At 40.7% G+C, this 13,067-nt stretch overlaps 1 protein-coding gene across 1 annotated transcript in view; it reads left to right on the top strand.

Moving 5' to 3' along the window:
* LOC135561898 (protein phosphatase 1 regulatory subunit 1A-like) overlaps positions 1–13,067 on the top strand; it is a 78,285-nt gene that overhangs the window by 42,164 nt on the left and 23,054 nt on the right. Inside the window, exons 2-4 of the mRNA XM_065004210.1 lie at positions 847–907; positions 11,006–11,043; positions 11,166–11,229. Of these exons, the coding sequence (XP_064860282.1) occupies positions 847–907; positions 11,006–11,043; positions 11,166–11,229 (163 nt within the window). The remainder of the gene's footprint in view (positions 1–846; positions 908–11,005; positions 11,044–11,165; positions 11,230–13,067) is intronic.

The raw sequence follows: 13,067 nt of genomic DNA, 5'->3' as shown, positions 1-13,067 counted from the left end.
GTGTTTACACAGGCTGCCCCAATTATGATCTTTTCCCACTAATTGGTCTTTTGACCCAATCGGATCAGCTCTTTCGCCAATAAAAACATCAGAATTGGGCTGCCTGTGTGAACTCAGCCTCCGTTTCTTGTTTCTGCGTGTAGACTGTTTCGCATCCCAACCGAGGTTGGGTTAGGAGTTTTGCTACTGTGTTGTTCTATGAATTCCATCTTGTCTTCCTTACATGTAGGCTATACTTAAATCAGAGAAAAATAGTGATAAACAGCAGGTGAAGAAGCTCTCCTAACTCTGCCTCTAAAACTATCATCATGGTGCTGACTGTTTTTGTCACTCCAGTACAAGATACACATAAATAACAGTGTGTGACATTGAAAGTCAATATATATAAAAAATATTTTAAAAATAAAAAGAGTTCTTTAACAGGGCGTGTTTGTTTTTTTACCCTCGCAGGTGTCGTCTCCTTCAGACATGAGCTCGTCGTCAGAGCAGTGAACAGAAAGCCAACTAGACTGTTTTGTAATTGCAGATTTCAGCATTTAGAAACAAAATTAGGATTGGACCTCACATGTCGTTCGTCCTTACTCAGCAAGGCTGGCAGCTACAGCTCAGAACCGCTGGTGTGTGTGTACGTGTGTGTGTCTGTGCAACTGAGGGAGTTGAGGATGAGGTCAGCTGTTTGTGTGGGTGCAATACTGTTGTTGGAGTCTTTTTTTAACCCCACAACACATCTTAATTCTATCTCTAAGCAAACACCACCACCACAAAATCTTGTGTTTTTCTTGGTTTCTTATGTACTTTTTCTCGAGTTCTTGAATACTGATGTCAGTTCTGTCTGTTTCTCTCCAGATCAGAAGACGTCGGCCCACCCCTGCTACTCTGGTAGCTTCCAGTGACCAGTCTTCTCCAGGTAACTAAATAGCATCTTATTCACTTTAATACATGGGCCAACTCTAGTGTCCATTATTGTGTAGAACTGAAATGTGTCTTCTGCCCGTCTTCAGTCTACTGGTCCGCTGGCAGCAGATCAATCAATCAAACGTATTTTATAAAGACCTTTAACATTAGCAGTCATCACAAAGTAAAAAGGACTCAGCGTAAAACTCCATAGAGCAGCAATGCAGAGGCGGACACACAGTGAAGCAATTTATTATGTATTATAATCTAGTTATATTATATCTCCCCTACCCTCCTACCTTTATATTATACCTCCCCTACCCTCCTACCTTTATATTATACCTCCCGTCCCCTACCCTCCTTCCTTTATATTATATCTCCCCTACCCTCCTTCCTTTATATTATACCTCCCCTCCCCTCCTTCCTGTATATTATACCTCCCCTACCCTCCTTCCTGTATATTATACCTCCCCTCCCCTCCTTCCTTTATATTATACCCCCCCTACCCTCCTTCCTTTATATTATATCTCCCCTACCCTCCTTCCTTTATATTATATCTCCCCTCCCCTCCTACCTTTATATTATACCTCCCCTACCCTCCTACCTTTATATTATATCTCCCCTACCCTCCTACCTTTATATTATACCTCCCCTACCCTCCTACCTTTATATTATATCTCCCCTACCCTCCTACCTTTATATTATATCTCCCCTACCCTCCTACCTTTATATTATATCTCCCCTACCCTCATACCTTTATATTATACCTCCCCTACCCTCCTACCTTTATATTATATCTCCCCTACCCTCCTTCCTTTATATTATACCTCCCCTACCCTCCTACCTTTATATTATACCTCCCCTACCCTCCTACCTTTATATTATACCTCCCCTACCCTCCTTCCTGTATATTATACCTCCCCTACCCTCCTACCTTTATATTATAGCTCCCCTACCCTCCTACCTTTATATTATAGCTCCCCTACCCTCCTACCTTTATATTATACCTCCCCTACCCTCCTTCCTGTATATTATACCTCCCCTACCCTCCTACCTTTATATTATATCTCCCCTACCCTCCTACCTTTATATTATAGCTCCCCTACCCTCCTACCTTTATATTATATCTCCCCTACCCTCCTTCCTTTATATTATATCTCCCCTACCCTCCTACCTTTATATTATATAACCCCTACCCTCCTTCCTGTATATTATACCTCCCCTACCCTCCTTCCTTTATATTATATCTCCCCTACCCTCCTACCTTTATATTATACCTCCCCTACCCTCCTACCTTTATATTATACCTCCCCTACCCTCCTACCTTTATATTATATCTCCCCTACCCTCCTACTTTTATATTATACCTCCCCTACCCTCCTACCTTTATATTATATCTCCCCTACCCTCCTACCTTTATATTATACCTCCCGTCCCCTACCCTCCTTCCTTTATATTATATCTCCCCTACCCTCCTACCTTTATATTATACCTCCCCTACCCTCCTACCTTTATATTATACCTCCCCTACCCTCCTACCTTTATATTATATCTCCCCTACCCTCCTTCCTTTATATTATACCTCCCCTACCCTCCTTCCTTTATATTATATCTCCCCATACCCTCCTTCCTTTATATTATATCTCCCCTACCCTCCTACCTTTATATTATATCTCCCCTACCCTCCTTCCTTTATATTATATCTCCCCTACCCTCCTTCCTTTATATTATATCTCCCCTACCCTCATACCTTTATATTATATCTCCCCTACCCTCCTACCTTTATATTATACCTCCCCTACCCTCCTTCCTTTATATTATATCTCCCTACCCTCCTACCTTTATCATATACCACCCCTACCCTCCTACCTTTATATTATACCTCCCCTACCCTCCTACCTTTATATTATACCTCCCCTACCCTCCTACCTTTATATTATATCTCCCCTACCCTCCTACCTTTATATTATACCTCCCCTACCCTCCTACCTTTATATTATACCTCCCTACCCTCCTTCCTTTATATTATATCTCCCCATACCCTCCTTCCTTTATATTATATCTCCCCCTACCCTCCTTCCTTTATATTATATCTCCCCTACCCTCCTTCCTTTATATTATATCTCCCCTACCCTCCTACCTTTATATTATATCTCCCCTACCCTCATACCTTTATATTATACCTCCGTCCCCTACCCTCCTTCCTTTATATTATATCTCCCTACCCTCCTTCCTTTATATTATATCTCCCCTACCCTCCTACCTTTATATTATCCCTCCCCTACCCTCCTTCCTTTATATTATATCTCCCCTACCCTCCTACCTTTATATTATACCTCCCCTACCCTCCTACCTTTATATTATACCTCCCCTACCCTCCTACCTTTATATTATACCTCCCCTACCCTCCTTCCTTTATATTATATCTCCCCATACCCTCCTTCCTTTATATTATATCTCCCCTACCCTCCTACCTTTATATTATATCTCCCCTACCCTCCTTCCTTTATATTATATCTCCCCTACCCTCCTTCCTTTATATTATATCTCCCCTACCCTCCTACCTTTATATTATATCTCCCCTACCCTCATACCTTTATATTATACCTCCCGTCCCCTACCCTCCTTCCTTTATATTATATCTCCCCTACCCTCCTTCCTTTATATTATATCTCCCCTACCCTCCTACCTTTATATTATATCTCCCCTACCCTCCTACCTTTATATTATATCTCCCCTACCCTCCTTCCTTTATATTATATCTCCCCTACCCTCCTACCTTTATATTATACCTCCCCTACCCTCCTACCTTTATATTATACCTCCCCTACCCTCCTACCTTTATATTATACCTCCCCTACCCTCCTACCTTTATATTATATCTCCCCTACCCTCCTACCTTTATATTATACCTCCCCTACCCTCCTACCTTTATATTATACCTCCCCTACCCTCCTTCCTTTATATTATATCTCCCCATACCCTCCTTCCTTTATATTATATCTCCCCTACCCTCCTTCCTTTATATTATATCTCCCCTACCCTCCTTCCTTTATATTATATCTCCCCTACCCTCCTACCTTTATATTATATCTCCCTACCCTCATACCTTTATATTATACCTCCCGTCCCCTACCCTCCTTCCTTTATATTATATCTCCCTACCCTCCTTCCTTTATATTATATCTCCCCTACCCTCCTACCTTTATATTATACCTCCCCTACCCTCCTTCCTTTATATTATATCTCCCCTACCCTCCTACCTTTATATTATACCTCCCCTACCCTCCTACCTTTATATTATACCTCCCCTACCCTCCTACCTTTATATTATACCTCCCCTACCCTCCTTCCTTTATATTATATCTCCCCATACCCTCCTTCCTTTATATTATATCTCCCCTACCCTCCTACCTTTATATTATATCTCCCTACCCTCCTTCCTTTATATTATATCTCCCCTACCCTCCTTCCTTTATATTATATCTCCCCTACCCTCCTACCTTTATATTATATCTCCCCTACCCTCATACCTTTATATTATACCTCCCGTCCCCTACCCTCCTTCCTTTATATTATATCTCCCCTACCCTCCTTCCTTTATATTATATCTCCCCTACCCTCCTACCTTTATATTATATCTCCCCTACCCTCCTACCTTTATATTATATCTCCCCTACCCTCCTTCCTTTATATTATATCTCCCCTACCCTCCTACCTTTATATTATACCTCCCCTACCCTCCTACCTTTATATTATACCTCCCCTACCCTCCTACCTTTATATTATACCTCCCCTACCCTCCTACCTTTATATTATATCTCCCCTACCCTCCTACCTTTATATTATACCTCCCCTACCCTCCTACCTTTATATTATACCTCCCCTACCCTCCTACCTTTATATAATAGCTCCCCTACCCTCCTTCCTTTATATTATATCTCCCCTACCCTCCTACCTTTATATTATACCTCCCCTACCCTCCTACCTTTATATTATATCTCCCTACCCTCCTTCCTTTATATTATATCTCCCCTACCCTCCTTCCTTTATATTATACCTCCCTTACCCTCCTTGCTTTATATTATATCTCCCCTACCCTCCTACCTTTATATTATATCTCCCCTACCCTCCTTCCTTTATATTATACCTCCCCTACCCTCCTTCCTTTATATTATATCTCCCCTACCCTCCTTCCTTTATATTATATCTCCCCTACCCTCCTTCCTTTATATTATACCTCCCATACCCTCCTTCCTTTATATTATATCTCCCCTACCCTCCTTCCTTTATATTATACCTCCCTCCCCTCCTTCCTTTATATTATACCTCCCTACCCTCCTACCTTTATATTATATCTCCGCTCCCCTCCTACCTTTATATTATACCTCCCTACCCTCCTACCTTTATATTACATCTCCCCTACCCTCCTACCTTTATATTATACCTCCCCTACCCTCCTTCCTTTATATTATATCTCCCCTACCCTCCTACCTTTATATTATACCTCCCCTACCCTCCTACCTTTATATTATATCTCCCCTACCCTCCTACCTTTATATTATACCTCCCTACCCTCCTTCCTTTATATTATATCTCCCCTACCCTCCTTCCTTTATATTATATATCCCCTACCCTCCTTCCTGTATATTATACCTCCCCTACCCTCCTTCCTTTATATTATACCTCCCCTACCCTCCTTCCTTTATATTATACCTCCCCTACCCTCCTTCCTTTATATTATACCTCCCGTCCCCTACCCTCCTTCCTTTATATTATATCTCCCCTACCCTCCTTCCTTTATATTATATCTCCCCTACCCTCCTACCGTTATATTATATCTCCCTACCCTCCTTCCTTTATATTATATCTCCCCTACCCTCCTACCTTTATATTATACCTCCCCTACCCTCCTTCCTTTATATTATATATCCCCTACCCTCCTTCCTGTATATTATACCTCCCCTACCCTCCTTCCTTTATATTATACCTCCCCTACCCTCCTTCCTTTATATTATACCTCCCCTACCCTCCTTCCTTTATATTATACCTCCCCTACCCTCCTTCCTTTATATTATACCTCCCCTACCCTCCTTCCTTTATATTATACCCCCTACCCTCCTTCCTTTATATTATACCTCCCCTACCCTCCTACCTTTATATTATACCTCCCCTACCCTCCTTCCTTTATATTATACCTCCTATACCCTCCTACCTTTATATTATACCTCCCCTACCCTACCCTCCTTCCTTTATATTATACCTCCCCTACCCTCCTTCCTTTATATTATACCTCCCCTACCCTCCTTCCTTTATATTATACCTCCCGTCCCCTACCCTCCTTCCTTTATATTATACCTCCCGTCCCCTACCCTCCTTCCTTTATATTATATCTCCCCTACCCTCCTACCTTTATATTATACCTCCCCTACCCTCCTTCCTTTATATTATATCTCCCCTACCCTCCTTCCTTTATATTATACCTCCTATACCCTCCTACCTTTATATTATACCTCCCTACCCTACCCTCCTTCCTTTATATTATACCTCCCTACCCTCCTTCCTTTATATTATACCTCCCCTACCCTCCTTCCTTTATATTATACCTCTCCTACCCTCCTACCTTTATATTATACCTCCCCTACCCTCCTTCCTTTATATTATATCTCCCCTACCCTCCTATCTTTATATTATATCTCCCTACCCTCCTTCCTTTATATTATATCTCCCCTACCCTCCTTCCTTTATATTATATCTCCCCTACCCTCCTACCTTTATATTATACCTCCCCTACCCTCCTTCCTTTATATTATACCTCCCCTACCCTCCTTCCTTTATATTATACCTCCCCTACCCTCCTTCCTTTATATTATATCTCCCCTACCCTCCTTCCTTTATATTATATCTCCCCTACCCTCCTACCTTTATATTATATCTCCCCTACCCTCCTTCCTGTATATTATACCTCCCCTACCCTCCTTCCTTTATATTATATCTCCCCTACCCTCCTTCCTTTATATTATACCTCCCCTACCCTCCTACCTTTATATTATACCTCCCCTACCCTCCTTCCTTTATATTATACCTCCTATACCCTCCTTCCTTTATATTACAACATCTCCTACCTTCCTACGTTTTTACTCCTCATTGTGACATTAGATGTCCAGGTTGCCATGGTTAGATCTGTGTCATACATACGGTATATACAGCATGTAATTTCCATATCAATAATGTAGTATGTCCGTGCTCCCACTTGGTGTTTCCTATCATTCATGACTACTGGATCTAGGTTCCCTAACCCCATCTGGCTCTAGTCCATCTGTCCTTCTGTCCTTCCTTACCATCGGAACTAATCCCCTTATCCTTATATGGCTCCTGTCCTTCCTGATATTTGGAACCAAACGTCTCTCTCTCTTCTCATTGTGGGATACCATCTCTCGTCTCCTCTCCTCTCTCTCTCCTTCCTTGTGGGATACCTCTCCTCTCTCTGTCTCTCTCTCTCTCCAACTCTCTCTGTCTGTCTCTGTCTTTGTCTCTCTCTTCTCCCTGGTGTCATAAGAGAGTGGGACACCTCTCTCTCTCCGTCTCTAAATTTCAATACTTTTTTAAGAATAAACAATACTCACTCACAAAAAATCTCTCTCTCTCTCTCTCCTCCCTGGTGTGTGTGTGTGTGTGTGTGCGTGTGTGTGTGTGTGGTGGTTGTGGTATAGTAAATGTTGCTAAGTCATTGTGATAGGTATTTATAGACTATATATAAACTCTCTTTTCTGTCTTTGATCTTAGGGATCTTTCTCTCAACAAAGAGATTCACAGGAGATTAACTGAGTCTCTGATTTTCTCCCTGAAGACAAAGAACAGTTCCGTACTACACACACACACCACTCTCCTCTGATATCTGTATCACAGTGAGCTGTAGCTGGATGCCTGTCGAGAGAGAGAGAGAGAGAGAGAGGGAGAGAACACCCTATACAATAATAAAGATGACATCCTATAGGCTATAGTAAGAAAGATAACACTTATAGGCTATAATTGTCACGGCCATCGAAAGAACTGGACCAAAGCGCAGCGTGGTGAGCGTACATTTTTCCTTTATTTAAAATGAGGCCAACAAAACAATAAACCATACAAAACGACCATGAAGCTTAAGGGCTGTAGTGCCACAAACAAAGACAACTACCCACAATGAAAGGAGGGAAAAGGGCTACCTAAGTACGGTTCCCAATCAGAGACAACGATAGACAGCTGTCCCGAATTGAGAACCATACCCGGCCAAAACATAGAAAACGAAAATCTGAGAAAACAAAACATAGAATGCCCACCCCATATCACACCCTGACCAAACCAAATAGAGACATAAAAAGGCTCTCTAAGGTCAGGGAGTGACAATAATAATAAAGATCTATAATAATAAAGATAACACATGATTATCTATAATAATAAAGATAACACTAAATAACAATAAAGATAACACCCTATAGGCTATAATAATAAAGATAACACCCTATAGGCTATAATAATAAAGATAACACCCTATAGGCTATAATAATAAAGATAACACCCTATAGGCTATAATAATAAAGATAACACCCTATAGGCTATAATAATAAAGATAACACCCTATAGGCTATAATAATAATGATAACACCCTATAGGCTATAATAATAAAGGTAACACCCTATAGGCTATAGTAGTAAAGATAACACCCTATAGGCTATAATAATAAAGACAACACCCTATAGGCTATAATAATAACGATAACACCCTGTAGGCTATAATAATAAAGATAACACCCTATAGGCTATAGTAGTAAAGATAACACCCTATAGGCTATAATAATAAAGACAACACCCTATAGGCTATAATAATAAAGATAACACCCTATAGGCCATAATAATAAAGATAACACCCTATAGGCTATAATAATAAAGATAACACCCTATAGGCTATAGTAGTAAAGATAACACCCTATAGGCTATAATAATAAAGACAACACCCTATAATCTATAATAAAAAAGATAACACCAAATGATCTACAATGTAGTCTACTACTTTTGACCTATTGTCACAGCCTGACCATAGTTTGCTTTGTATGTTTCTATGTTTTGTTTGGTCAGGGTGTGATCTGAGTGGGCATTCTATGTTGTGTGTCTAGTTTGTCTGTTTCTGTGTTTGGCCTGATATGGTTCTCAATCAGAGGCAGGTGTTAGTCATTGTCTCTGATTGGGAACCATATTTAGGTAGCCTGTTTGGTGTTGGGGTTTGTGGGTGATTGTTCCTGTCTTTGTGTTTGTTACACCAGGTTTTCACGGTTTCTTTTTTTTTTTTGTAGTATATTGTTCTATTTTCATCTTTATTAAAGATGTATCACAATAACCACGCTGCGTTTTGGTCCGCCTCTCCTTCAACAGAAGAATCCCGTTACACCTAGAGCCCTATATCCTGCATTACTTTTGAGCAGAGACCACATAGGCTCTTTAGAATAGGATTCCATTTGAGATTCACTCCTAGTCAGTTTGGAGAAGACCCCTCAGCTTATTCAAATTCACACACTGAGCTGTAACCCTTACCCTTTAGAGAGAGAGAGAGAGACAGAGACAGAGACAGAGAGAGAGAACACTGCCCTACTTATTTTAATGGTTTTGAAACAAAAATCTTGATGGCCAGACACTTGGGACTTGCTAAAAATATGGATGTTTGATGCATCATCACAAACACACGTTGTTAAAAATCAAAAGGGGCTTTCTTGGTGTGTTTTTATGAGAAGTCGTTCATTTTTTATTTTTTTATTCAGTTGATGTAGATATTAAAACGTGCTGAATTGTTATGTGGTGCCAAGAGGAGTGTTGAAACAGATGCAGACACATCACAGGCGGGTTGGAGAGCTGTTCACATTTCATATGCAGACACACACTCAGACAAACACACACAAACATGCTCAAGTGTACACACACATGCATGGAGGTCGCATGGACACACCCATAGACACACACAGACACACTGAACTGTACTGGTGTCTGGGGATGTTTAGGTTGCTAGGCAACAAGGTGGTGGTGTCCTAGAAAAAGACTGTGTGTGTGTGCGTGCGTGTCTGTGTAAACATGTATGTTGTGTGTCTGTGAGTGTGTGTAATCATGTATGTTGTGTATGTGTGTGTGTAAAAATGTATGTTGTGTGCATGTGTGTGTGTGTGTGCGTGTGTATAAACATGTATGTTGTGTGTGTGTGTGTGTGGTTGTTGTTGTAAATCTAGGATCAGTCCTGTGGTTGTGGTTGTAGTAATGTCAGCATTGTGACTATCCAGTGCCACTTGTCCTGCTGACGTCAGGCAGAGGTCTGAGGGGGTCATTAGACCATCTGGACTGACTGGCACAAGGTCACACACACACACACACACACACAACATACATGATTACACACACACACACATGCACGCACGCACGCACGCACACACACACACACACACACAACATACATGTTTACACACACACGCACACACACACACACACACACATAGACTGGCACAAAGTCACCTTAGTCACCATACATTTTCGAGTCCCTCTGGAGTCTAGCAGAACTATAGGACTATATACTGGAACACAGCTGTAGACTGGCAGAGCTATAGGACTATATACTGGAACACAGCTGTAGACTGGCAGAACTATATGCCTATATACTGGAACACAGCTGTATACTGGCAGAACTATATGACTATATACTGGAACACAGCTGTATACTGGAACACAGCTGTAGACTGGCAGAACTATAGGACTATATACTGGAACACAGCTGTATACTGGAACACAGCTGTAGACTGGCAGAACTATAGGACTATACTGTCCTGCCAAGTCTATGTGCGGGTTCATCATTTTACATTTTATTTTAGGCATTTGGCAGAGACACTGTTACAGAGTGATTAACAGAAGGAATTAGGGTTAAGTGGACATCAAATTACTTTTGCACCTAGTTGTCTCAGGATTCGAATCAGCATCTTTTCGGTTACTGGCCCAAAGCTCTTAACAACTAGGCTTCCTGCCAACCTACACAGTTCATCGGATTTGTTTATGTTACAGTTTAATTCACAACCCATCTTTTATTTTCCCTCCTACAGAAATAGACGAAGACCGTCTTCCTAACCAGTTATACAAGGTAATCAACTGTGTACTTCATATGGAATGCATCTATAGAGAAATCATTAGTAACGACAACCCATGGACAAATGAAGATGTTCTGGCCCGGCTTACCTTATTAATGTTGACATGTTGTTGCAGGCAGCCCTGTTGAACTCTCCCAGGCAGAGGAGGAAGGGAGCAAGAGGCACGCCCACCATGAAAGGTGAGGTCATGTAGCTTACGAATTGTAGAGAAGGTAACACATGAGCATCAATATAGTCATTTAAGATGGGCTCTTATTTAAACATGGGGTTATTGCAGTGTGACTTTCTTCAGTTTAATAATATGTTAGTCAGCCCAAAGTTCTGAATGTGTCCTCGGTTTGCACTCTCTTCACTTCCTAAACAGAACAAATAAGAGAGTGGGCTAAGTTGAGCCACCCTTGTTTCTAGGAAACCATGCACAAAATTAATAATTTGACCAAATATTTAGTAAGAGGTCATAATTTCGTGTAATCTGTGAAGTAAAAAAAAACAAGTTAGGTCCAAAAAACAGATTTTCACCAAGTCAAATAAAATGTTTTAACATTTAAATGTAACCTTTATTTAGCCAAGTCAGATAAGAACAAATTCCCATTTATAATGACGGCTTACACCGGCCAAACCCGAAAGACGCTTGGTCAATTGTGCGCCGCCCTATGGGACTCCGAATCACGGCTGGTTGTGATACAGCCTGGATTCGAACCAGGGTGTCTTTTATTGTGTTAGAGGTTTCATGTATCTAAACCAAAGTAGATAATTTTAAGATTGGTCTATACATCAGCTGCGGTCTCTCTAAGCTTCAATATTAAAGTGCATCCTTGTAGCTGTGTGGGCTAATATAGTCTAAATGTTTGCCTTGGGGTAAGTTTAGCCAATGACCTTTGGGTAAGTTGAGCTGATGGTTGAGCCAATGGGAATTTGAGCAAATTGTACATTTTTTGCATTACGCCTGGGAAGTGTTTTCTTCCCAGGCATAATGTAAGGCATTATCTCTTGGAAATGAGGTAACGACAGGGCCTGCTCTATGTTAAAAATCTCAATTTCTGCCTGAATGACGTGCCCAAAGTAAACTGCCTGTTGATCAGGCCCTGAAGCCAGGATATGCATATAATTGGTACAATTGGACAGAAAACACTTTGAAGTTTGTAGAAATGTTAAGCTAATGTATGAGAATATAACACAATAAATATGGTAGGAAAAGAATCTAAAGAAAAACCAACACATTTTTTGTTTTTGAGCGACCATCCTCTTAGAAAGGCAAGTAAAAGGTCATATTGAAAATTAGCTACCTGGATGCAATTCCCATGGCTTCCACAGGGTGTCAGCAGTCTATGTTCAAGGTTTCAGGCTTGTAACTTCAAAAAATGAATAAGAAATATCAGTTTTAGTACAGGGACAGAGTCTTGGAAATTCATGTTTGGGTGCGCCATGAAGACAGTGTGCTATTGAACATACTTCTTTCCATAAGAAATATTATAGTTTGATTACATTTTAGGGTATCTGAGGAGTGAATAAAAACGTATTTTGACAAGGTTTAGGGGTAGATTTTCAGATTCCTTTCTCTGCATGTTGAACGAGTGGATTACTCAAATCAATGGCGCCAACTAAACAAAACGACACTACATGGTATAGCTGGGACCCTTTGGATGACAAATCAGAGGAAGAGTTTCAAAAAGTTAATATTTAATCGTTATTTGTGAATATAACACACTTATATGTACCTAAAGGTTTAATATCCATAATTGTTATGATTATTTATTTGAATTGCACACCCTCCAGTGTCACCGGAATTTGTCCCGCTAGCGAGACGCCTATCCCTAAATAAACTCCGTACTTGTTTTAAAGTCACCATTGGCCCCATGGTGAAATTCCTGAGCGGTTTCCTTCCTCACCGGCAACTGAGTTAGGAAGAACGCCTGTATCTTTGTAGTGACTGGGTGTATTGATGCACCATCCTTAGTGTAATTAATAACTTCATCATGCTCAAAGAGATATTCAATGTCTGTTTTGTTTTTTTACC

The sequence above is a fragment of the Oncorhynchus nerka genome, linkage group LG2 (genome assembly GCF_034236695.1).
Source record: "Oncorhynchus nerka isolate Pitt River linkage group LG2, Oner_Uvic_2.0, whole genome shotgun sequence".
NCBI lineage: Eukaryota > Metazoa > Chordata > Actinopteri > Salmoniformes > Salmonidae > Oncorhynchus > Oncorhynchus nerka.
The sequence above is the reverse complement of the archived record's forward strand: the minus strand, read 5'-3'. Positions and strand labels throughout refer to the sequence as shown.